Below are 23,185 nucleotides of genomic sequence, written 5' to 3' on the forward strand. Positions count from 1 at the left end.
TGACAGCAGCACTGTGGGGAGATAGAAAGATTTTGGAACAAGATGGAGAAATAATAAAATAAGTGCTGAATCAGAAGAGAAAAAAGATGCCAGTTTGAAATAGGATTTTTTTTATTGTGATGAAACCAATGTAGGGAAGTGATTTCTAATTCTCTAGTAAGGAAAGACAGCAAAAAGCTTCATCTAATACATTAACATTTTTGCCCACTATAATTTGATGAATTGTGGAAAAAAGGAAGATGCATAGAGGCTGTGAATAAGCTCCAGATGTTGACTGTCCTCTTTTAAACAGGTGGGCAGAAATGTGACAAACCCTGGTATGATCTACCAGGGCCCTCATTAAGAATGCAGAACACAATTGGATTGGTAATGCAATGAATAGGTTTATTTCCTCAACTGAAAAACATAGCTCCATCCCACTAATATCAGTTATTTTGCAGCGAAAAAAAAATTGAAAGGCAAGAAAAGTTGTGCCTTTATCTCAATAATATTTCTGTACTAATTATATTTTGTACCCATAAAATTGTACCTTGTTTGATTAAAGATTGCTAACCTTCTGCATTGATGGTCATAATTCCTTGTTCCAGATCAATGTGTGGATGAATCAAACAAAGCCTGGGTTCCTGCTTTTGACTGAGACAAATACCATTATGATTAGCAATCATCCAGGCACGGTCGTACAGTAGCCCATGCTTTCCAATAGGCCACTTCTTAACCTGAAGAGCAAAAAAAATCCACAATTACGCACTATGACTGGATGTTGTATATACTGTAAACAATGCACTAAATTATAGAAAACAATCATCCATTTTAAAATTCTTACAAGCCTGAGTGCAATATGAAACAGATTTGTAAATCCTGACCAACTTTTCTTTAAAAGAAATCTTGAGAGTTCAGCATTCGTCTCAATTCAGTGCAGATGCTAGAATTCAGAGAAAAATACGATCTGCTGGAGGAACTCAGCAGGTTAAGTAGGAACAATCTTAATTAATAATTTAACTTTAGACATTCAGCACAGTAACAGGCCCTCCTGGCCCACAAACCCATGCTGTCCAATTACACCACAGCACGATCAATAACCACATGCAGACACGAAGCACGTGGTCAAAGGCTTTAATGTCCTGAAATCTCCAGGATACAAATATATGCTTCTGGCCAGGATCCAAAGCTGGAATTGAGGGAGGAGACTAGAGCTCCCAGCCTTTAATGGGAAACTACAGGAAGGTCGGAGGTGGGCCAGCCTGAGCAGTCCAGTGAGGTCCCCCACCTGCATTATCGTCTTCCACCACGTTCACCCATTGACCTACAACTCTGGTACATTTTGAATGGTGAGAGGAAATTGAAACACCCAGAGGAAACCCACAAAGACATAGGGAGTATGTACAAACTCCTTACAGACAGCACGGGATTCAAACAGATCATTGTAACAATGGCTTGTTTCCTTCCCTAAAGGACATTGGATACATTAGTTTCTTTAAAAGTTGAACAGCTTTGTATCCTTTTGATACCGGTTTCTTTTAATTTAACATACTTTTCTTTTGTAAGCTCTTCTGAAACCTTTGGGACATCCCACATTCTCACAAGACAAAAACAGTGGAAAATCAATGAACAACAACTTGACTACATTTTAGTCTGGTATAGAAAGAGCAGCAGAGTAGTGTGACTTGGTGTTGCTGCCATTCCGTGGGGGATGCGACAAGATTGCAGAGCATGCTGATCCAGTATTCTTCAGATCAAACGGTGCTCTAATTTACTTTTGTCAGCTTGTAATAAGACAGTAACGAGGATCAAATCAGTTGTTGTGTGCTGGGCAAGAATGGGTGACCTTGACTAACACAAAATGTTCCATTTCTGAACTCCAGGTCAACTGATGAGAGTTTTTACAGATTTACAACCTCACAGAAAATAAAGAGCTTATGGAGCAAATTTACACAGTACCTGCAGATTGTTTGGTGACTAGCAGAAGGGGCTGGCACCTTCCTTCACTTTGTAATTGAGAAATCCACTTTGTGTAATGGGAAATTAAAAAAAAAACAGTAATTTAAATTTGACTGCCATAAAATATCCACTTAATGCCCGAAGCCAACATACTGAAAATTAGAAAGCCTGAATTATAAGAAGTTATTAAAGTATTAAAGGATTTCACCCTGATATGTGAAGCCATTTTAAGATATTCTTAAAGTGATTTGAAATGTAGACACTTCTATGACATTAAGTAATTAAATACTGTAGCAACCATGTGTCATTTGTCTTCCACATTTCGCCATTTCCTTCCAGAAGGTAATAATTATTCTTGACATTTAGATAATCTACTTGAGACTTCCATTCCAGCTTTCTCTGCTCACTGACTTTAATGCTGTTTTTCAATGGAATTATTTTATTGCTGTGGTACTCCAGAAATAACTTCAAAGCAGATCCCTTTCAAAAAGACCTTTGAAAATAAAATGTATCTAAATTGAAAATGTCAAATACATGCGAGTGCTTCACATATCAAATGATTCACAAAAACAAATGACAAACAAGATGTTTTAAGAGAAAACAAACAAGAACAGGTATCACACCTAATTTAAATAAAATCTTATTTTTCCAAGGACGGTCTTTTCAACATGGAGGCATTTCTGCAGGAATTAACTGATAGTTGATTGAGGCTGCGAACCTGTGAACACTATATTGGTATAATTCTTGCTAACATTTCTCTGAATTTCTGTGGGGTCTCTCCGAGATGTTTGGGGATCAACCCCACAGAAAGTTAGTTAAATTGGTCCATTCAGTAAAATGCAGCAGATAGCCCTCTTAACCAATATTCAAATTGTGCTTTGCCGCCTCATTGCTGTGGATTGCCCTAAGAATAAATCATCTTGGGTGAGGTGAATGGAGATCAAAAAAAAGTCAACAACAGCTTGCTCTAATGAAGCTGAAGTCAAATTGGACTGAATGCTGGAATTGCAAAAAAGAAAATCAGATATGATCATTCATTTAATCCAGAAACCATCTTATAATGTTGTGAATGTAAGATATGGTGGTATGATGAGACTGATTAGCATTTTGAACCACGTCTGCAGTTTGTATAGTGGTTAATCTGATCTCAGCCTCCACACTTCTTTCCCATTTTCTCCCTATATCCCGAAATTTAGACCAGTTGATCCATTAAGTCTACTCTGCCATTCGAATCATGGCTGATACATTGTTCCTGTCAACCCCATTCTCCTGCTTTTTCTCCATAAGCTTTGACACCTTGACTAATCAATACAGTCACCTGTCAACTTCCACTTTAAATATACTCAACAGATTCAACCCTCTCTGGTCTTTCAAAGTTGAGTTCAAAAGATTTAATGAACGCTTGATACTGAAGTGGGACTCCATCAAAAACTTGAATCTCCTTCTTGGGCAGGGAATATAGATCATGTTACTGAATTAATAAAGCAGTAATTTTGTTTTGTTTTCACATGATTGACAATATGTGGCCCTGATCACTGTTTGTCCACCCGGATTTATATTATCTGACTGGATCGTCAAGTAATCTATAGTGAGAGATTGCATTTGACTCGTATCTCTATCCACTGTGGGTATTGTTGGGGTTTGAGGATTACCATTTTTCCAGAACACATGCTGTGTAAAAAGGTCAGAACAGGAATGAAGATGCCATTCCTGTTCTGATATTTTACCTCCTAAACCCCTAGTAAATTTCCCAGAATGCCTGCAGTCTAAAGTTAAGTACAGGCATTCCATGAACAACGGGCTAATGAATAGCATGTATCAATGACACACATTGAAAGTCCCACCTCTTTAATTTCTGCACTTCTAGTATGCTATCTAAACTCACGTAAGGAAACGGAGATTTTGAGTTTGCTCATTCAAGTGTGAACGACCACTGTCGAGACATTGGACATTCTTCAGACTAGTAAAAATCAGACAAATTCTATCTATCTGTCTCACCAATGAGGGAGGAGCCTAAAGTCCTATATTCCAGTGTGAAGTAGCTGCACTCTTTGCCCAGGTTCACCTGGGATGGGTCTCATCAGTTGTCTTTCCACTCTGAGCCATGGCTGACTCATTGCAAGGGGAGGGTTCACTCCACACTCCCAGCACACGTACAACAGCAGGGACAGCAAAGTTTTGGATCATCGCTGTACATGTAAACCTATAATTATACCATTTAGCATTTATTCCATTCGTGCATGTGTTTTTGGGAATGTGTTCTGGGCTCCAAGTTTCAATAAGATCACCTCTCATTCTTCTGAACTTCAATGATACGTAGGCTGAACCTGTTCACTCTCTCTTCATACTTTAACTCCTCTATCCCAGGAAACAATTTTTCTGTGCAAACTCCAATGTTGGTACAGTAAAATCCCCATTATTCAGAATTCAAGTGGCAATCTTAAGTAAATGGTAAAAAAATTGTGGAAAATAAATAGGTTAAAAAAAAATGACACTGGTGCCTCCTAGCAGTTAGTTTGCCAATCATGCAACATGGAATCTCAAGAACCAGAAAAATCACTTATCCAGCATCCACTAATCTCCATAAGTGCCTGATACTAGAGGTTTTTACTATATATTCTTACTTAAATATGAAGACCAAAACTTGACAGAGTGCAGAGAAGATTTATGAGGATGATGCCAGGAGTTTAGGAACTGAGTTACAAGGATAGGTTAAGCATGTTGGAGCGTAGAAGAATGAATTGAAATTTGATAACGATATACAAAATTATGATGGGTATAGATAGATTAAATGCAAGTAGGGTTTTTACATTGAGGGTGGATGAGATACAAACCAGAGGACATGGGATAAGTGTGAAAGGGGAGAAGTTTAGGGGGAACATTAGGGGAAATTTATTCACAAATAGAGTGGTGGGAATTTGGGAATGGTGGTGAATGTGGGCTTAATTTTAACATTCAATAAAAATATTGAATAAAGATGGGAGAGCTATGGAGGGATATGGACTGGATGCTAGTCAGTGGGACTAAGCAGAATAATAAAAAGGGCAAAGGGTCTATTTTCTGTGCTGCAATGTTCTATGATTCTATGCTTACATGTTATGAATATATCAAAACATTTTGCACGTTAAATTATGGTATAGTAGGCTCAAGTTTTTTTGAATTGAGTTTATTATCTTGTGTACCATGATACTGTGAAAAACTGTTTTGGGTGCTATGCAAGCATGTAGACCTTTAGATAGCACAGTAGGCAAGGCATGAATTAAGTGCTACAATAAAAAGAAAGATTTTAACCTTCAAGAAAATTTTATAGAGGAACATGAATGGGAGAGGTATGGAAGGATATGCAATAGGTGCAGGTCAGTGGGACAGTGTAGAAGGGCTGAAGTGCCTGTTTTCAGTGTTGTAGTGTTTAAGTGTGAGGAGTGCTCTTAGTAAAGCTTCTTCAATACCTTTTAAATTTGCATTTAAACTTCACTATTTTTGAACTCGATACCTGTGAATATTTTACCATGAATTTAAGATCCATAATGTTGATGGATTTCGATTTCGAGCTATGCTCATTCAAGTAGTAAAAATAGATAAATGACCTCAGCCTTTGACTCTTTAAGAGAAACTCTAGAGCATCCATTTCAAATTTGGATGCCTACCAAAAATTGTCAGTTACATATGCTGCATAAGCTCCAATCTGAGCCAACTGATCCACTGGACTAGAAGGCTGGCTTTTGTGCGGTACCTATTCTATGACACCATGGATGTGTCTACTAATATTTACTAAGTTTCTTCAAGATGCAAAAATCATGGATTATAATGTACTGAGACAGTCAAGATCAACTGTAAGTGAAAAAGATAGTTAGGATCTTTTTATCCTTCATAAATTTCCACTGATATTATCTCCCCATAATAGCGACCTCCCCCCCCCCCCCCCCCCCCCCCCCCCAGATTTATCCTTCACTTTCTCACCAGGCCATCTTACAGTAGCCAATCAACCTCCCAACTCACACATTTTTGAGGAAACTTGAACACCCAGTGGAAGCCCACTTCCTCATTGGGAGAATGTACAAACTCCATACAAAAAGCACCTAAGTACATGATTGAACCTGGGCTCCTGGACATACCAGGTAGCCAGTCTACCGACTACATATTGTCTTGAACTCTGTTGATGAGTAAAATCAGGAATGGATTACACCATCCAAGGTTTTGTGTGGCATTAAGTAGTACAGCAAAACTATAATCACCAAAACAAAATTGTAATCAGCAAAATGTTTTCAGGATTGTTCGATGGAAGAAACATTTGAAATGATCTACATAATCTACATTTATGGGCTTCACAGTCCTGTGCTCAAAAATTATATATGCCCAGTTGTCAAGTCTGGTTTCATCATATGGGACATTTCTGAACTGACAAGCTGTGATGAGTGATATTATATGTCTGTGACTTGGACTTTGACTTTGACAGAAGGCCAGTACCTGTCCATCAGAGACATGCTGCATACAAGTCTGTAATGAATGAGTACCAGCCTCGTCTCCATGTATGTGATATGCTGCCTCAAGAAGGCAAAGACCCCATCACCCTGTCCGTGCTCTCTTCTCATTGCTACCTTGAGACAGAAGGTACTGAAACTTTAAGTCAGTGGCTTTTAGTTCAAGAACAGTTTCTTTTCAACAGTTATCAATATCCTGCATCACCCAAATCATCGCATTACTGTAAGGCCACGAAAGATCTGTCTCTACTACTGACAGAAAACATTTTTTTGCTTCACCAGCCAATCAACTGTGGATATTTATTATTTATTTTCTTTTACTGTGATACATTATATATTTTTCTCTTTGTGACAACTTAGTGGTACTTTACTTGTGTTAGTGTGTTTTATGTAACTAGGAAGCTACAGCAAGTTAAGAGTTTCATTGTATCTGTACTTAGAATTGTCTTAAATTTAGAGATGCATTGCAGCAAGAGCCGCTTTCAGCCCACGGAACCCATACTGTCCAATTACACCCATGTGACCAATTGACCTACTAACCCTGTACGTCTCTGCAATGTGGTCATGGGGACAATGTACAAACTCTTAACATGCAGTACCAGATTTGAATTCGGGGAATTCAAATAATCGTCTTGCGCTAACTGCTGCACTAACTGTGCCACCCTTACGGATTGGACAATAAACTCAATGATTTCACAACCATGTAATATTCAGGTTACAAACAATGGTTTAAAAAAAAACTATTTTGCACATCCAAAAGACGTTACCATTCATTAGGAAAAAATAAGTGTTCAAAAAAAAATAATTAAACAATAAATACATAACTATTCAGCTGACGTTGGAGATGATGTTGGCCATTCATTTGAATAGGAGCTGCTGAGTTTGCCCTGGGATTAACTCAGCACAGGCTTGGAACCAATTCCTCAACCTGAGAAATTCAGCAACATAGGGAACAGGTCAGAAAATGTCACTGCTGAGGTGAAACAAAGCTAGTGTTGGAAACCAGGAATTATACGTGTTGAAATAGGTACTGCCATTGGTGTTTGCATCAGGGTGGAAGATGTGCCCCATTATTTCTCAAAAATAAGAATTTCTGGTTATGTTTGAATCACTTTCAATTATGTTCTATTGTTCATTTTTATCTTTTCTATTTCATTGATAAAAACAATTCTAACCTTTTTTAAAAAATAGATCAATGATGAGATTTTAAGACACTGAAAAGACAATGAATAGTTTAATGGCTTGAAAGATGATGATATAACCTTCCGATGTTGGAAGTTTTGATCAATGATGTACTCATAAAAGAGAATGATGTATATTGATAATAAATGTGTTGATTTTCATGATCACTTATTATTAACTTCTTGGAACCATAGGACAGAATTAAGATGACTGTAGAAAATTAAATCAGAATGGAAAGTCATTGAATTCTGCATCTGTCTGATGGAAATGTTTCCAGGATGAGAGTTTAAGTTCTGTCACATCACAGTAACACCCAAGGTTATAAAACCTTTGAAACATTGAAGAGCACAGGCTCCATTTGCAGAAGAAAAAATGATTGATTTTTTAGGTCAATGATCTTTCATTAAAACATGAGTTATCTTTTAATCTCCCATGTATGCTGGTAATCTGCTCCTTCCATCATTTTCTGTTAGATTTCTTGCAGTTGCAGTATTTTAAGTACTTTGATGGAAACTCCAATGGACAATTTTTCTATTATATAGCAAACTGAGTTTTCTGTGAAAATTTTCTTTAAATTAGCTAAACCATCTAAAAACAATGAGAAAATTCAACAATAGTTACTGGGATCTTTTACACAGGTTTCAAAAATGTTTTCTACTGTAAACCTGCAAAACTGGTCACAACAAATAAAATAAATTACCTTAGAAAATAACTTCTCTTTACAAATATTATGATGGGAATAGTTCATTATTAATCAAATTATCACAACACACATGTTTGGTGGCTGTCAGGTCGTTTTAAAATTCCATTTTATGGAGCAATGTTATTTTATGGACCAAATCATTCATGGTTTTCCCAAACCAGAAGTCCTGGGTGAACAATGAAATTGAGAACCCATTGAGACCGTATTATTGGCATTTAAGTTGAGATCCAGAACACTACACAAGGAGTAGGTATGACCTAAGAAAAGCTGTCTCCCGGTGAAGTGGAGATTCCGGACATGAATGGAAACAATGAAGGTCACCCGACAGCTGTGGTAGGGACTAAATGACAGAACCTGCTACAAAACCAAATCCGATGCAATAGGAGACACCAAAGCTTCACTCCTCGATGAGCTCAATGCCTTCTACACCCAATACACACAGATATCAAAATCCATTCACATATACGTTGTTCCTTTCTGAGGAAGCCCCACAACTGACTGAAAGGAACCATCATCATCCTATGGGATGGATAGCCAGAAGATAATTGATATATTTTTTTTCCTGTATATTTAATTTCTTTCTTTGCATTTCTCACTTTTGTTTACATATCTTTTTCTTGAGTACAGTTTACACTACCGATAAGGGGAAATTCAGAGTTGTAAGTAATGTCATTTATGTACTTTGACAATAAATTTGAATGTGAACAAAGGTACCAATTGGGTTTTTTTCAAGTTTAAATGTTAAATAGGTTAAAAAAAAACCCATTATCTCACAATGACATACGGTAGCAAATTATTTGGTATGTTTGTTTAATATAATTTTTCATTATTTAACATCAGATTTCTGGATAATTGATGGAATTCCTAGAAAATGCAGAATTATCAGGGGAAAGAACAATGATTAAAAAATGTTCCTTCCAACTGCTCATCAAAAATGGTATTAACAAAGGACTTTGCCACACCACCATCATAGCTTGAGAAAAATGAATTGAGTTTCTCCAAAAGCAATCAGATGATATGAAACAGAAAGTCTGGTTTCTTTATATAAATGATATTAATGAATATATTGCATTTTTATAATATAGGAGCTTCATAATCACTGTTTATAGTTCCCAGATTTATTTTAAAAATATGAATTTTCAACCTGCTCTCGCAGTATTTCAACATTCTTAGTTCCTGGCATACATAAAGTGAATAGTCATGGCCTCCCTTCCCCTGGGAAAAAAAACTAAAATTAGGGCTCACAAATTTAAAGTAAGGAGGGCAAATTAAAGAGGGCAAATATTTAAAAGGAACCTGAGAGGCAATTGTTACATTCAAATGACAATACGTACATGGAACAAGTTGACAGAGGAAGTGGAAGTAAAACAAAGTCTGCAGACACAGTGGTTGAAGTAGAAACAGAATGCTGGAAAAACTCAGGTCAAACAGTGTACTTTATATAGCAAAGATAAAAATACATAACCAGAACCAATGTTTCTGGCTTAAGCCCTTGATCAAGGTATGAAAAAATGTCAGCACGTGTCCGAATAAAGGGATAAGGCGGGAGATGTGGTCGCAAAGGCAGGACGGAATAGGTGAGAATAGAGGAAGGGATGGCTAGGTGAATAAAGAGGGAAGGGGGTAGAGATCTGACAGGGGAAGGGAAGGGAGGGGAAAGGAGAGCAGATTAACAGAAACTGGGAAAGTTTCTGGAAAAACCACATGGTGCCATCCAGCTAGAGAGTGCCCAGACAGAAATTCAGGTGTCACCCCTCCAATTTACAGCTTGTCTTGGTGGGATAGTACATGAGACCATGAACAGATATGTGAGTGTAGGAGTATGATGGAGAAATGAAATGATTGACCACTGGGAGGTCTCAGTCACTGGTTTGGACAGAGCATTAGTGTACTCAATGAAGTGATCTCCCAGTCTGCGCCCAGTCTTTCCGATGTCGAGAAGACCACAAAGGGAGCAGTATATCAATCTTGCGGATATGCAAGTGAAGTGTTGCTTCACTTGGAAGGCCTGCTTGGGGCCCCAGACTGTGGTGAGGGAGGAGGTGTGGGCGCAAGTGTGGCACCTCCTGTGGGCACAGAGGAAGGTACCAGGGAGAGGGCTATTGGTGGGGAAGGATGAGTACACGAGAGTTACAGAGGGAGCTGTCCCTATGGAAGGTAGAGAGGGGAGGAAATGGGAAGATGTGTCTGGTAGTGGGACCTTGTAAGTGCAGGAAATTCTGGAGGAAGTAGCCACTTTTTTCTGGTATTAACTGTAAATACTTGTTATCTTTTATATTTATTATCTCTTTCAGTGTTGGGGTGACTCTCTTAAAGTGTCTTCTTATCCCTGCTTCGTAAGAATTACCCTGGTTAGAGGCTTTATCTGTCAACTTGTGGGGGGGAAGGATAATTTTCTCTGATGTTATTGTTCATCTTTTGGGCAGCTCTGTGGAGAGGGAGGAACCTGCAGATTGTTAAATCTTTTCATAGAATATGACTGAAAATAAAGTAAATATTCATGCAAGTGATGTTTGTTCAGTGTAAATACAATATAGTATTTTTGTCTTTTAAAGTGTTTATTCTTTATTCAGGTACATTAGTTAGGTATTGCAGGAGTAAGTCTCAAGAAAGCAGAAAATATACTTAACTGGAATCTACCAATCCCCACAGGTGCCAGTATCAGAGCTTTTATTGTAATTGCTTTTGACATATGTCTCTTTGCATGGAAGGAATAAAAAATCTTTATTAGTTTTGCTTGAAACTTGCTCTCCTGCAGATGAAATATATTGATACACATAGTATTTGTCTTCTTACAGTCCACAGATTCAAATAGAGTTCACATGCAACCATCCTCAATTTTTATCTATTGTACCAGAGGCAGTCAATAATACTTAGAGTCAGAATTATCCAGCATGGAAAAAGGTCCTTCAGTCCAGGTTGTCCATGCTGATCAAGTTGACTTTCATCGCTGGTCTCATTTGCCTTTGTTTGGCCCATATCCCTCTAACCCAGTGGTCCTCAAAACTTTTTGTTTCCACCACATACCACTTTAAGTAATCCCTATGCCATCGGTGTTCTGTGATTAGCAAGGGATTGCTTAAAGTGGTATGTGGTGGAAAGAAAAAGTTTTAAAATTACTGTTTTAATTGCACCTAATTGACTCGTTATGTGCACGGTTTCATAACTTCAAAGGAAATGGGTCAATGACAATTTTTCTCAAGCAAAATATTTCAGTAACAATTGGGTCTAGAGCAGTGATTCTCAACTTTCCCTTCCCAATCACATACCACCTTAAGCAATCCTCTTCTAATCAATGCAAGTGTTCAAGGTGCTGCAGAATTTAGGAAGAATAAATAAAAAAAGTTTCCATTGGAGGGTTAATGACTGGAGGATATGGAGTTAAAGTTATTGATAAAAGACCAAGGCATATTGTTGCCTAAATAGATGATGACAGCAGATTCAATAATAACTGTAAAAGTGAATTCAATTGATTAATGGAAAAAGCTTCATGGTCATCAGGCAAAATGCAGAGAAGAATAATTGAGTAGCTTTTTCCAAAGAGCTGGATAATTACTCAAGTGTATTGGTTCAAACTCTATAAAATGAATCTGGTCATTTCTTTCCCAGATACATTGGTAATATCTGGAGAAATTTTAAAAAAGGGGAATTGCAGATGCACACATTATTAATCTGTTCTTCAGAAAGGGGTTGATCACAAAATATTTTGAAGAGTATCCACCAATTACCCTTATTTCAGTGTGGGCCAGGAGGTATAACTGTACTTTCCCCAGACACCCAACTTACTTCTTAATACTTACCCTCCCTATAACTTTTTAATTTGTCTTTGCTTCTCAGGATGCAATTTTCTTCCTCATTTATTCCAAATAAAGAATGAGAGACTCTGAATAGCAACAGACAAGAAACATTTGCAGATCTTATCTCACCTATATTATCTACAGCCGTGGTTCTCAACTATTTTCTTTCCACTCACATACCACTTTAAGTAATCCTATGCCAACGGTGCTCCGTGATTAGTAACCCTCCATAAATATTCGTCAGCGAAGCCAAGCCAAAGAAGAAAGAAGAATGTGAGTGGGAGGGGAAGGTTGAGAATCACTACTCTAGACTCAATTATTACTGAAATATTTTGCTTGAGAAAAATTGTAATTGGCCCATTTCCTATGGAGTTATGAAACTGTGTACATAACGAGTCAATTAGGTATGATTAAAACAGTGGCTTTCAAATTGTTTTCTTTCCACCCACCAATGGCATCGGGAATACTTAAGTGGTACATGAGTGGAAAGAAAAAGGTTGAGAACTACTGATAGGTTTCCAATCAGATAACAATGATAAACTCCAGGACTTTTCAACAGGTAAGGACTATAATTGGGTCCGAAGGATTGGTCATGTCTTGAAATGAACACAAGTCGGAATTTTGTCCGCACGCATGGAGTACTGAAGTCTTAAAGCAAGCTTTTTTAATCAAATGCTCTATTTGACAAACTGCAACAGAGATACAGGGCTCATAAGAGCCAAAATGTGCATACTTGCCTTGTTAGTCAGTATCCCAGGGTCAATAGGCTGGGCGTGGTCATCTTGATTTCTGTGCACTTGTGCGAGTCTTCATTTGGCACATGCATGGTGGGTTTCAGTATTGGAGTTAGATTGAAGCATGCTCAATTCACATTGTTAACTCTTGCACATACACCAAATGAACTCCAATACGCAAAATGCCCATGTATGCTCCAACCGAAGACTCTTGCATGCACACAGGAATCAGGATGCCCTTGCCCAGCCAATGGACCCTGGGACTAACAAGGAAAGTATGTAGATTTTGGCTCTTATAAGCCCTGTATCCCTGTTATAGTTTGTCAAATACAACATAAGCTGTATAAATTTTATATTTTTTCCTCATATATATTTTAAAAATTGTGTTGTATGTACAGATGGGCGCAAGTCGCATAGCTCGCAAGTTGGGGAGTACCTGTACTGTGTTCTGTATTCAATGACTATGATGTTTTCTAACTTGAGACACTCTTGTCTATCTTTTCCATTCCATCTTTCCATGGAAGTCAGTAGATTATTGCAAGTAATTGCTCCTCCTGTAGGTTTATGGCAAGGGAGAGATCATCAACAATTAAAAAGGGTCACAAGGCTCCACAGTTAGCCTAGATTTAGTGAGACACTTTTACAACACTAGCAACCTGGCCTCAAATCTGATGCTGACTGCGAGGAGCTTGTATGTGTCTGCATGGGTTTTCCTCGGGTTCTCCAGCTTTCTCCTACCCTCCAAAAATGTACAAAGTTGTTAGTTAATTAGGTGTAATTAGGCAGCATGGGTTTAAATGGACAGAATTGACTTCCACCATATTGTAAAGACTGGGACTCATGGGAATGCCCTGAGTGACAGAACACATTTGATAGGCCATGTGTCTTGATTTATGGTGGAAAGAAATGTAATAAATTCATGCTAAACCAATTCCAAGCTGATTGGCAATGCTCAACAAGAACCTTGTTAACCCAAAATGCAAAGTCACGTTCATAGGTGCAGTCACTAACAAAGTTCGCAAAATGGTTGTAGGTTTGTGAAAATCTCTCCTAGTGAAAAACGGAATATTTTCACAAAATCCTTGATGACACGACACAAAAACAATCAAATATATTTATTTTAATTTTAAAAAATCCTTTCTCCTCCCTTAACCCTTGCACATGTTCTCCATTCAAGTGAACAAGTTTTCCGTGCTGCAATTTATCTGGCTAGATTTTCCATATTACATGCTGGAAAATTTGCACAAGTTCATGCTCTTGCATTTGACTCTGTGATAACCTTATCTTCACAGCACAAATGGGAACTCTCAAAACAAACAATTTTTTTCACCAAAATTAGACATTATTCACAATAAGTTATTTACAAAAGGAAAATGGTTCAGAAACTGTTTCCACCCTTACTTTCATACCCACATCTTCCTGTCACCATGCATCGTTACATTCGATTCCATTTACACCTTCACCCCTCATTGACTGAGGGAGTATCCCTTGGTCTCAGCCCCTCAGATGGAAGGTCTCTAGACTGTGGTCCTTCCCCACAGTGCCCTTCGCATTGAGTACACCAAGCCTCAGTTCTAGCTCAACATGTACTCTTGCAGCCTGGAATGTGCCAGTTGGCAGCATTCCCTCACTGACACCTTCGTGTGCTTAAAGATCAACAAGTGCAGACCAAAAGGCGGCAGTTGATGGTCTTACAGCAATTCTGGATGTCTGTCTCTGTGTGCTTCCGATAGATAAGAGAGTCTTCTGTCACGCTGCTGCTGGAGATGAACCGTGGCAAGGACCCTTGCATCCTTCTCCACCCACTGAGCAAATCTGCATTCAGCAAAGAGATGGGCAACTGTATCTACTCCACCACTCATGTATAAAAGTTTGGGTGGTCAATATTCAAGCTCACTCATAACACTCTAGCCATGAGCTCAACTTTTTGTCAAATAAATAGTGGCATTCATTTTTCTTGAAAGCTACATGTTAAGCTAAATTATGGTATCATATGCAACTCCACTCACTAATCTCGATTTTGCAACCCAAGTACATAAACTTTATATGTATGCAAATTAACAATTAGCATTCTAAAAAGCTTGCTGCATATCATTTCCAAAACTAAATGAATAATATTGCCCATAATTCCTTTGTGTTATAGTTCTCAGGGAATTAATGGACCTTATGTACCAATTATGTTGAAAGCAAGCATCTAATAACTGTTTGAATAACTAACATTCTGAATCTGAAATATCTCGTTACAATGTGATGCAAGTTGATAATGGAAAGCTGGCACCACAAATTGTATTTCTGTTAACTGAGAAAAGTTAAAAGCACTAAGATGTAATTTTCAACTCAATCTTTTGGCTGATTACAATAAAATGTAAACATCAAAAGAAACAATATGCAAAGAGAAATAGGATGAAGAAGAGATGAGAATTTTAAAAATTCAAAACATGGAGAGAAGTTCCAAGCAGGTGGGGAAAGGCACCCAAAGCTAAAACAAAATGCTGGCATTTTTTTAAGCATCTTCTCCAATTTGACAGCAACAAACTCTGAAGAATTATACTTCTCATCAATTCCAATGGTGTCCAACTTAATGTAGAACAGATGTGTGGTTTTTGTAAATTAGATTTTTAGCAGTAGCGCTTCCACATTTTATCACATCTCCAAGAGCTATCTGAACAACCTTTTAAAGTGATTCTAAATCAAATTTTGATTGGTTACAAATTCAATCAGAAGCAAGGTGAATGGAGGATTTTAAAAAAAGTGGTCTGTGGCAGATATTCCAACCACAAAAAAAACTTTACTGGTAGAATAACTCTGGCCTGTTTAAAATGATTGTTTGAAGATATGGAATCATCTTCCATTCATTCTTTGCCCCTGTAATATACTTTCTATGTTACTTTCTAGATTTGGCCATTTTGGATGTTTGAACTACAGTACAACTCCAATTATCCAAAATTGGATTATCCAAAATCCTAATTTATTTGAAATTTTTTTGGACCCAGAAGTGACATCTGTTCACCTCTGAAAAATTTCGGATAAATGAGGATATCCGAAACAATCACATATCCTCAATTATCCAAAAATTTCCGGAGCCGAACTGACCTCAGAGGTTGAAAAAAAATTCAGCCAACGTGAAATTAGAATGATGATTGTCCTCATTTCAGGAAACACCCTCCCCTCTCTCCTTCCATTTTTTCTTTAACTACCCCTATTGACTTTTTTCTCTAACTCTCCGTCTCAAACCGCATGCCACTGTCTCCCAGCCACAAGGGGACAGAAGAATCCCTTGTCCTGCCATCATCAAGGAGAGTGGCCTACCGGGCTGGAGCAGGACCTTGGGTTTCTGAGCGGGACCTTGGTGAAGAGGTGTCAGTGATCATTGGTGGTGGTTGGAATGGAGTGTGCGCAGGCAAAGACTGGGTCTATGTCGGCCTCCAACAGAGAATCAGGACGTGAAGCCGGAACAACCCTCGTCAGAATGAGCCCACAGGAAGACAGGAGCCTGTTGACTCACCAGTGAGTCACTGGCCCAGGAAGGCACTCCAGGGATTGAAAGCAGTGGTGGGAACATGCCGGGGATCAGCGGCTACAGTTGGGAGGTCTCAGTGATCGGCAGCAGCGTTGGGGACATGTCAGGGATTGGTGGAGGCCAGCATTTTTCTAGTGAGAATTAAACAACATTTTAATGCTTAAAAAGCCTTCTGTTGTTGTTTGTTGTCATTTAAACATTGTACAAGTGATTTGCTGTTGCAATTGGGCTGTTTTTAAAAAAAATTACCAGTTCTTCAAAAAATTCAGTCATCCAAAATCAGCCCAGTCCTGACCATTTCAGATAATCAGAGTTGAACTGTGTTATCATCTACCTTCTCTCTTCGCAGAACCTATTCTTACACACTTCATGGCAGATCATTATGGCTCTACTTCATGTACCAAATCAGGAGAAAAAATTGTTTTGTAGCCCACTTTTGCCTTATCTATAATGGAAATGATTTCTAAATTTAGCATAATTTATTCTTTTTCTCTGCGCTTTTTTACATGATGCAAACAATATTTTATCCTTAGATAACCAGTAAATAAAAATGAATGGTTTAAAAAAAAATCTTTTCAAGATTAAAAGGGTAAAGGAAAGATTTCATGCGCATCAGATTGAAATGTCATTGTTAAATGCTAAAGATATTCAATATAAAAAAAATGGAATTCATTCAGACATAATGCGACCTACTCGTCTTTGGCAATCCTGGAAATGAAGCCCTTGTTCTTAAATATAATTAAATTGACTGAATAGGATGAATAGACAAAGAAAAATGTTTTTGAGAAATAAATGATTTCAGCAACAAAATGCAAATTTCCATCTTTACCCTGGGTTACCACGGCAGAGCTCAATCCAGGAACTCCAAAAAATTAAAAGAATCCTATTCTCTTTATCCATATCATTAAGAGGAGGAAGAAATAATTTAAATCATCAAAGAAGAAAATCCAAATGAGCTTTAGTTTTAAAATGTTATGTTACATCTTCCAATGAATTTTAATGATAACATTTCTTTAAAATGTAAATAGGACTCTTGAATGTGAATATATTCATCAAGCTCTTGAATTATTTGAGACAGCCCTGACTCTTCAAACTGACATACGAGGCAGCAGTTGTGAGAATACCAAGCACTTCATCAAACATGAAGTGGATATCCTTTTTGATTAAACCATAAAGAAATCCAATGTTTACTATTAACATATTGAATAGTATAAGCATATACTATTTCAAAATGTCTCTTTATTAGCTTGTGTAATGATGTTTTCAAATTGATCCATCAACGACCAACCAACATTTTCCTCATGTATGATATAACGTTCTAACATTTAAAACATTTAAACCGGTTAAACTGAGTTAACTACAAGACTCTGTATTAGTTAGGCCATGCATGGTCATTTTTTCTGTTGCTTGAGGATGGGTTCTGACCTCTGCACAAGGCCCTGTTCATGCTGATGTGGGATGACTTCAGCTATTTGACACTGCACGCAGGTTTTACAGCAGCCCTTCTAATGGAGAAGGCCCTTCTATCTCCATATGCATTTCCTGTCAAGTTCATTTGAAGGATTGGAAAAAGTGCAGATGGTAAAAATTTGAGCTTAAAACAGAAAATATTGTAACACTCAACTTGTCAGGCAGCTTTTGTGGATTTCTGGCTGAACAGCCTTGTCAGAACTAATGAAACTGTCTGCTTTTCACAGACGCGATTTGACTTATATAACCATATAACCATTTACGGAGCGGAAATAGGCCATGTTGGCCTTTCGAGTCCGCACCGGTTCACTGATTTTCTGCGCCCTCTTCAGGCATTGGTGATTTTAAGTGTAGTGTATCTTTGAGAATTTTAACATCTATCCATTGGTACTCTGTACTTTGGATGTGAAATCTCATATTAAAATATTCAAAAACATTGGCTGTGTGGGAGAAGCCAATGAGTGGGTGTGGACAATAGCTTCTCAGGCTGGAGGCCTGTGACTAGTGGTGTGCTACAGGGATCGGTGCTGGGACCAGCGTAGCTTGTTATCTAGATCCACAATCTGGACAACAATGTGGTGATTGGATCAGCAAGTTTGCAGACAATACTCAGATCAGAAGAGTTGTGTACAGCAAGGAAGGTTTTCAAAGCTTGCAGAGGGATCTGGACCAGCTGGAATAAACAGCAGATGGAATTTAACATGAACAACTGTGAGGTGTTGCGTTTTGAAGGACAAACCATGAAAAGACGGTGAACGGTCGGGCACTGAGGAGTGCGGTAGAACAGAGGGAACTGGGAAAGTGCTGTCACAGGTGGATAGAGTTGTAAAGAGAGTTTTTGTCATATTGGCCTTCATATATCAAAGTACTGTGTTTCAAAGTGTGGAGTTTACGGTGAAGCCAAAATTGGAGTCTTGTGAGCAGTTGTGATCACCTAACGACAGGGAAGATATCACTTGGTGTTTCAAGCACATACTTTTTCTTCTGCAGCTGTCCATTGAAATCAGGGTCATGAGCAGAAGAATGCTCTTGAGCCTTGCTTTCTGTTTAGCTGTTACTTGCATTACCTTTTGTTCTTAGAATAACTACAGGTTGCTCCTGGCCAGTTTCTGACCTGACCAGGATTAAAGTCAGTGATGCTGCAATCTGCATTTACATTGTGTTTTTACTTTTCCCACATGAGCCAACTAGCTTATGGTTATTTAGCTAGTAAGATAGGATGTGGTGAGGGGAGAAGGTAAGTGGAACATTAGGTTTATATTTGCAAAATTAGAAAATTGTTTAATATGGGCAAATTTAGGAAGCTTGTTAATACCACAGAGGAATGGGCAAGCTCTTCTTGCACACTGAAGTGAGAGAAACACAATAAATGCTGGGATAAAATCTGCAGTTAGTTAGGAGTTGGTGCAAGAGTGAGTGAGAGAGGGACACTTCAAAAAATATGGAAAATGTTGAAGGGAAGGAGAATGCAAGAGAGGTTACTGAAGTCTTCAAAGTAAAAGACAGGACAGATAGTTTATCCTTTTCTAAAAATTTAAATTCCGGCAACGCAGAGACAAATGCGAGGAGGATGGTGAAAACATGGTAGTTTAAAAAAAAATTATATGCATGCAGTATAGTAAACAAGGTAGATGAGCTTAAAGCTCAGAAATTACCAGGTACGATGATGTAGGCGTAAATGAAGGAAGATCACAGCTGGGAGCTTTTCCTATGGAAATACAATAAAACACGAATGTCTACAGACGCAGTGACTGAAGTAAAAACAAAATGCTGGAGAAACTCGAATGGCCAATTGAGTTCAACAATTGAAATCAAGGATTGAAAAGGACATTCTCAGCAGATAGCAGCTGATTGGGCAATCAAGGTCAGGTGACTTAAGCATCACTTTAAAAGTGGCAGAGTATGTAACAGAGTGGTCTTCAAGAGAGCCAGCATCATCGGAGTGATCTGAGTCAGAGTGGAAAGGCTTTGGCTCAATGGGCTTCGGCGAGTAGAGGCTGAGATGGTGCAGGAGTTGAAGTAAGGAAGGGCCACCCTATTCGAGGAACAAACAGGATACAGCAGGTAGGCACAGGTAAGGGCAGGTTTAATATATTATTTTTTTTCCCTCTAGTCATAGACAGTGGGAATGGCAGCCAAGGCAGGAAAATGCTCCTCCTGCAGAATGTGGGTCATCAGGGAAGCTTCATCTGCAAGGTCAATCCAGCTGCAGCTCTTGACAAACTGAGTTAAGGAATTGGAACTGGAGTTGGATCAACTCTGAATCATTAGGGAGGCAGAGGGGGGGTAACAAACACTAACCCTAACAGACAGGAGTTACAGGCACACTATCAGATGTGGGAGGCAGGAGGATAGTAGATGGGTGACAATCAGGAGAGGGAAAGGGTATAGGCAGGCAGTGGAGGGCAGCCCTGTGGCTGTTCCTCTCAATAACAAAAATACCATTTTAGATACTGTTGGGGGTGGGAAACATCCAACCAGGAACAAATCGTGATGATCAGGACTCTGGCACAGAGTCTGGTCTGGTGGCCAAGAAGTGAAGGGAGAAAAGGCGAGCTGTAATGATAGGGGATCCATAGTTAGGAGGACAGATTAGAGGTTCTGTGGAAGGGATCAAGAATCCTGGATGGTATGCTGCCTCCCGCTCTGCCTGGGGCCAAGATGTCTCAAATCAAGTTCACGGTATTCTCAGGGGGGAAGGTGAGCAGCCAGATGTTGTGGTCCATGTAGGGACCAATGATGTGTGTAGGAAGGGTGATGAAGTCCTGAAAAGAGAGCTCGTCCCCCATTAGGCATTAGGTTAAAAGAAAGAACCTTTTGGGTTGTGATCTTAGGAGAATCATACCACATGCTGGTGAGGATAGAAACAGGAAGATAATGCAGCTTAACAAATGGCTAAAGACAAGTGCAGGAGGGAGGGCTTCAAGATTCTGGAAAATTGTGATCTCTTCCAGGAAAGGTGGGACCGTTTTGACAGGATAGTTTGCATGTGAAGTGGAGGGGAACTAATATTCTCATGGGAAGGTTTGCTAGTGCCGCTTTGGAGGGTTTCAACTAGATTTGCAGGGGGATGGAAACCAGAGCAAATAGCAGAGTGGAGGATGGAAAAGATTATGTGAAAATTGCATGTAATGTGGGAAGTCTACCATTTATATGAGCTGGAAATGTTCTCAGGTGGATCTATTTCAATGCAAGGAGTATTGTAGAAAAGGAAGGCAAGCTTAGAGCATGGATTGGCATGTGGAACAAACTAAACACTGGGCCTCTGCATCTGGATCCTTGGCTTCCTCATCAGAAGACCAAAGTCAGTACAAATTGCAAACTCTTCTCCTCACTGACTATCCGCACAGGCGCATCTCAAGGATCGGTGCTTAGCCCACTGCTCTACTCACTATACACCCATGACTGTGTGGCCAGACACAATTCCAATGCTTTCTACAAATTTGTCGATGACACCACAGTTGTCAGCAGAAACACCAACGGTAATGAGGAAGCATACAGGAAGGAGACAGATTGGCTCGTTGAGTGGCGTAACACCAACAACCTTGCACTTAATGTTAGCAAAACTAAGGAGATGATTGTGGACTTCAGGAGGAAGTAGAAGAACACAATCCAGCCCTCATCAAGGGCTAAGTAGTGGAGAGGGTCAATAACCAAATTGCTGGGTGTCAACATCTGGAGCCTCCAAGTTGATGCAATCACAAAGAAGGCTTGCCAGTGGCTATACTTCGTGAGGTGTTTGAGGAGATTCAGTATGTCACCGAAGACTCTTGAAAACTTCTGCAGGTGTATCGTGGAGAGCATTCTGGCTGGTTGCATCAATGTCTTGTATAAAGATGCCAATGCTCAGGACAAGAAAAAACTCCAGAGGGTTGTTAACTCAGCCTGTGACATCACAGGCACCAGACTTCACTCCACTGAGGACATCTTCAAGGGGCGGTGTCTTAAAAACGCAGCCTTAATCCTAAAGGAACCCCACAACCCAGACCATGCCCTCTTTACTCTGCTATTTTTGTAAGTCGGTTCATATGAATGTTTGCACTGTGATACTCATGCAAAACAATGAATTTCATGACTTGTTCATGACCATAAATTCTGATTCTGAATTATGACATTGTGACCATTAGTGAAACTTTGTTGCAGGAGGGGCAGGACTGGCAGATCAATATTCTGGGCTTCAGTTGCTTCAGACGCAATAGAACAGGGGGAATGAAATGGAGTGGAGTGGTATTGCTCATCAGGAAAAATATCACAGCTGTGCTCAAGCAGGACAGACCAGAGGGCTTGTCTACTGAGGCTATATGGGTGGAGCTGAGGAAATAGGGAAGGGTTGTATTATACATAGGCCAATAGTGAACGAGAATTAGAGGAGCAAATCTGTAGAGAGATAGCAGACAGCTGCAGGAAACATAATACTGTGATAGCTGGAGATTTTAACTTTCCACATATTGACTGGTACTCCCATACTATAAAACGGTTGGATGACTTGGAGTTTGTCAAGTGTGTTCAGGAAAGTTTTCTAAATCAATATATCGAGGTACCAACTGGAGAGAATGCAATACTGGATCTCCAATTAGGGAATGGGACAAGACAAGTGACTGAAGTTTATATAGGGGAACATTTTGGGTCCAGTAATCATAATACCATTAGTTTCAAGTTAATTATGGAGAAGGATAGGTCTAGGCCTCAGGTTGAGGTTGTCAATTGAAGAAAGGAAAATTCTGAGGAAATTAGAAAGGATCTAGAATGCATGAATTGGGACAAATTGTTTTTGTGCAAGGTAAGTAGAGGACCTTCAAAGATGACATTTTGAGAGTACAGAGTTTACATGTTCTGGTCAGGATTAAAGGCAAAGTTAACAGGCATAGGGGACCTTGGTTTTCGAGGGAGATTGAGGATCTGGCACAGAAGAAGGAAGATGTGTACGGCATGTATTGGCAACATGGAATAAATGAGGTACTTAAGGCATACACAAAATGCTAGAAAAATCAAGAAAGAAATCAGTGAGGTTAACAGAAGGTATGAGGTTGCTTCAGCAGACAATGTGAAGGTAAATCCTAAGGATTTCTAGTTATATCAAGAGCAAAAGGACAACAAGGGACAAGATTGGTACCCTTGATTCAGAGTGATGTATAATATATGGAGCCAAAAGAGATTCGGAAGTCATAAATTGATTTTTTTTCCATCTATGTTTACTCATGAAATGGGCACAGTGTCAAGGGAAGTAAGGAAAACAAGCAGCAAGGTCATGTAACATATACAGATTATAGAGGAGGAAGTGCTTCCTGTTCTAAAGCAAATAAGGGTGGATAAATATCCAGGGCCTGAAAGGAGCTAGTATAGAAATTGCAGGGACTCTG

At 39.0% G+C, this 23,185-nt stretch overlaps 1 protein-coding gene across 5 annotated transcripts in view; it reads right to left on the reverse strand.

Moving 5' to 3' along the window:
- Nucleotides 1–23,185, reverse strand: part of mocos (molybdenum cofactor sulfurase) — a 156,390-nt gene that overhangs the window by 48,628 nt on the left and 84,577 nt on the right. For all 5 annotated transcript variants that reach the window (XM_069911833.1, XM_069911826.1, XM_069911856.1 and 2 more), the window contains exon 9: nucleotides 554–716. In XM_069911833.1, coding sequence (XP_069767934.1) covers nucleotides 554–716 — 163 coding nt within the window. The remainder of the gene's footprint in view (nucleotides 1–553; nucleotides 717–23,185) is intronic.

Source organism: Narcine bancroftii, chromosome 1 (assembly GCF_036971445.1).
Source record: "Narcine bancroftii isolate sNarBan1 chromosome 1, sNarBan1.hap1, whole genome shotgun sequence".
NCBI classification, from domain to species: domain Eukaryota; kingdom Metazoa; phylum Chordata; class Chondrichthyes; order Torpediniformes; family Narcinidae; genus Narcine; species Narcine bancroftii.